Source organism: Microtus ochrogaster, chromosome 2 (genome assembly GCF_000317375.1).
Source record: "Microtus ochrogaster isolate Prairie Vole_2 chromosome 2, MicOch1.0, whole genome shotgun sequence".
Classification (NCBI taxonomy): domain Eukaryota; kingdom Metazoa; phylum Chordata; class Mammalia; order Rodentia; family Cricetidae; genus Microtus; species Microtus ochrogaster.
In genome coordinates, this window is record NC_022010.1 from 22,378,703 (window position 1) to 22,382,259 (window position 3,557).

The following is a 3,557-nucleotide window of genomic DNA, read 5'->3' on the forward strand; positions in this document are numbered from 1 at the left end:
AAAAAACAAAACAAACAAACAAACAAAAAAAACAAAACAACACGGGCTAGAGTCAACAGTGAAGAGTACCACCTGAGTTCAATTCCCAGCATCTACATGGTAGCTCTTTAACTCCAGTTCCAGGGGATCCAAAGTTGTCATCTGGCCTCCAGAGGAACCAGGAATACAAGCGGTATAAAGGGGGGGGGGATTACTTTTCCAAGACTCTCTGTAGGTGAACACTGCAATTCAGAACTGATGCTAACAAAATTGAACCTGCCCTAGCTGGTGCTGGAGTAAAAGCCTGTTAAGTCCAGCTACTGGGAAGGCTGAAGCAGGAGAACCAAAAGTCCGAGGCCTGCCTAAGCTGCATGGTGAGTTCAGAGCCAACCTCAGCAATTCTGGTAATGCCCTTACTCAAAATAAAGAAAGAGGGCTAAAGATATAGTTTAATAATAGTACAAGGCCCTAGGTTCAAGCCCCCAATGATGAGGGGAAGGGAAGTGAAATTATCCTAATTATTCAAAACACTATATTAAAGCCAAGATCAGGCTGAGCAGGTAGACATCTGCAATCCCAACACTTTGGAGGTTGAGGCAGGGGGACTAGGCAGTAAAGGCCAGCTTCCAAAACATAAGTTAGAAGTCATCTTGGGATACAATTAAAAAAAAATGTCGGAAGCAAAGGCCAAGAGTAAATTGCCCTTTCTGATCTACAGGTACAGCAGGAATTACAACAAAATCTAGTCTTTTCAAAGGAAAAGGGATGATAAAAGTATTTTTTATGCAAGTTTGATACAGAAACCTATCTTTTTTCAAACTAAGTGGACAGGCTGTGGTAGCCCATACCTTTAATCCCAGCACTCGGGAGGTAGAGGCAGGTGGCTATGAGTTCGAGGCCAGCCTGGTCTACAAATCGAGTTCCAGGACAGTCAGGGCTAGAAACCCTGTCTCAAAAAACAAAATGAACACACAAAAAGCCCAAATAAGCCCTAAAAGATTCATCCAACATTTCCCCCACTGTGCAAAAAACTGATACAACTTTTAACCAAGTGGCTATGGTTGGTCCAGAAATCTTAAAGCAATGATCAGAAATGCAGAGGCTATTTTAAAACACCAGTTTCACGGTCCTAAAACAGAAAACGTTAAGGATGTCTCAAAAGTTTACCTGTTTCTAACTGTACTGAATGGTGGCACAGGCTTGGAAGGTTGACTAAGTTCAAGCAGGACTGGTGGAGGCTATGCAAAGACAGCCTGAACAACACAGTAAGATTTTGTCTCAAAAAATAAACAAATAAGCAAATAGATAATAAAATAAAATAAAAAGGAAAGAAAGCAAACCATCTGGGGAGGGAGAAGCAGGAGGATCAGGAATTCAAATCCAGCCACGACTGCACAGAGTTCAAGACCAGCCTGATCAACACAAAGCACTCTCTCAAAAAAGAAAGAAAAATGAAGCTTCTAAATTTCAAACCTGTTTGTTCCCTGGGGAAGAAAAGGCCACCAGGACCATCAAGGTACCTTTCTGCCCCCTCTCACCTACAGTGGGGGAGAAGTTAATGCCGGGTTTTGTGGTTTACGGTTCTGTCAGTTCATCCCTGGCCTAAAGTCCACTCCGGAGGAGAAAAACAAAACCCACAACTCACATCAGTGTCCCCGCACAGCCCACACAAGACGCAGCACAAGCCGGATCACGCGACCGCGCCGGTACAATTTCAAAAACTTAACTTGACGGTTTCATTTATACGAAGTGAGAGAAAGAAAATGCGCATCAGAAACCCGGCGTCCCTCCCCTAGTCACTAAGGGCCCGAAGCCAAGTTGGGGAGGAGGGAATTGGTGCTGCGATCGTCACCGAGGCCCCGGGGACAAAGTAAGGGGGAAAGGATGGAGGCGCGCGGTTCCGGGAAGGTTGGCTGGAGACGGCCGGATGGATTCCGCCGGGGAGATCCCAGCCCGGTCAGGCAGGGCCCGGACACCGCGGCTCGCGGATGGCCCGGTGCGGTGACAGCTGCCCCGCGAGCGGTGCGCGGCCCATCCGCATCTCGCCATCTCCATCCCTCGCCCTGCGCAGCCGCGGCCGGGCGTCCACAGCGCGCACGGAAAAAGGATACTCCCGGGTGCGGAAGGCCTCCTGAGTGTGCGGGATGGTGAAGAGCGGCTCCTCTCCCGGCAGCGGCTTCACCAGCGGGAAGGGCTTGCGGCCCAGCAGCGGCGCCATCGCGGCAGCGGCGGGCACGGAGCGCCGGAGGCTCGGCCGCTCCGCAGCGCAGAGCTAGGCCCCGGCGGCTCCGAGCGAAGCGCCTGGCTCCCGGGGCGGTGGGGGAGGGGAGGGGTGAGAGGGCGGCGCGAACTCCGGCTTCCCTCAGAGCTGGCGGGACCGCGCCACGGCCATGGAAGCGAGGGGAAAGCCGCGAGGGGAAGAAACCGAGATATCCTCCTCGCTCCTTCCGGCGCCTTTCGCCTCCCGCCGATCTCCGCCGCCGCCGCCGCTAGTCAAGACTCCTCTCCAGCGAGCACCGGAGGAAATTATTGAAAAATGGCGGGAGATTCCCTTCCTCCCCCCGCGGTGCCGGGCCAGCGCGCAGACTAACTTGGTCCTCCGTGGCGCCCTGGGACGGATGCTTCGATAGGCGGAGGGCTGAGCAGCGTTCGTAGTCTATTGGCTCAAAGCGGCTGCCGCTCCGCGCTCCAGTCCCGCCCCCTGAGCCCCAGCCACGTAGTTTGGTTGCAGCGCACTAGAGGGCAGTCTGAAAAGGTGAAAGGTCACGTTATGTAAGAGCCGGGGGCTGGCGTGCGGGCCTCCGGTGGCGGACTTAAAAAGTCACGGGACAGGGGAGGAAGCGGGGAGGACGGAAGGTGGAGGACTCAACGAGGGCAGAGCAGACAGCCCTGTCATATAGACACAGACATTGCACCATCTGTCACCCACGGTGACACCGACATCCGGGCACCCACTGTCCGTGTGGTGCGCCGGAGGGGGGAGGGGGAGCGCGCGGCCAGGGGCTTTGTCTTTCCACTCGCGCTCCGCCCCCTTCTTAAAGGGGCCGCGCTCGGCCACGCCCGGGGAGCCGCGGGTGGAGTTGTGCTGGGCGGGAAGTAACCCTGCCCAAACAGAGGTTTCCTATTAGGGCGCCTGGGACCCCAGCCGGTGTGGCTGCGAAACGGAGATTGACAGTCGGCCTGTCTCTAAAAGACTTACAGGGAAGGATAATGTAGAAGTTTCTTTAAAAATCTGTGGAAGAAGGGCTGCAAGGCTGGCTCAGGGGTTGAGAACGTGTACTCCGCTTTGGGAGGACCCAGGTTCAATTCCCAGCTCCCACATCAGGTAGCGCGAAACTGTAACTGTAGCTCCAGGGGTTCCCACTTCTCTTGCCCAAGTGCGCATTACACCCCCACCATGCACGCACACATACACAATTTAAAAATAAATCTTTTTAAGCCGGGCGATGGTGGCGCACGCCTTTAATCCCAGCACTCGGGAGGCAGAGGCACGCGGATCTCTGTGAGTTCGAGACCAGCCTGGTCTACAGAGCTAGTTCCAGGACAGGCTCCAAAGCCACAGAGAAACCCTGTCTCGA

At 54.1% G+C, this 3,557-nt stretch overlaps 1 protein-coding gene across 1 annotated transcript in view; it reads right to left on the bottom strand.

Moving 5' to 3' along the window:
* The window catches only part of Baz1b (bromodomain adjacent to zinc finger domain 1B), a 62,199-nt gene extending 60,002 nt beyond the window's left edge, over window positions 1–2,197 (bottom strand). Inside the window, exon 1 of the mRNA XM_005344629.3 lies at window positions 2,091–2,197. Within this exon, the coding sequence (XP_005344686.1) occupies window positions 2,091–2,197 (107 nt within the window). The remainder of the gene's footprint in view (window positions 1–2,090) is intronic.
* Window positions 2,198–3,557: the final 1,360 nt, after the last annotated feature.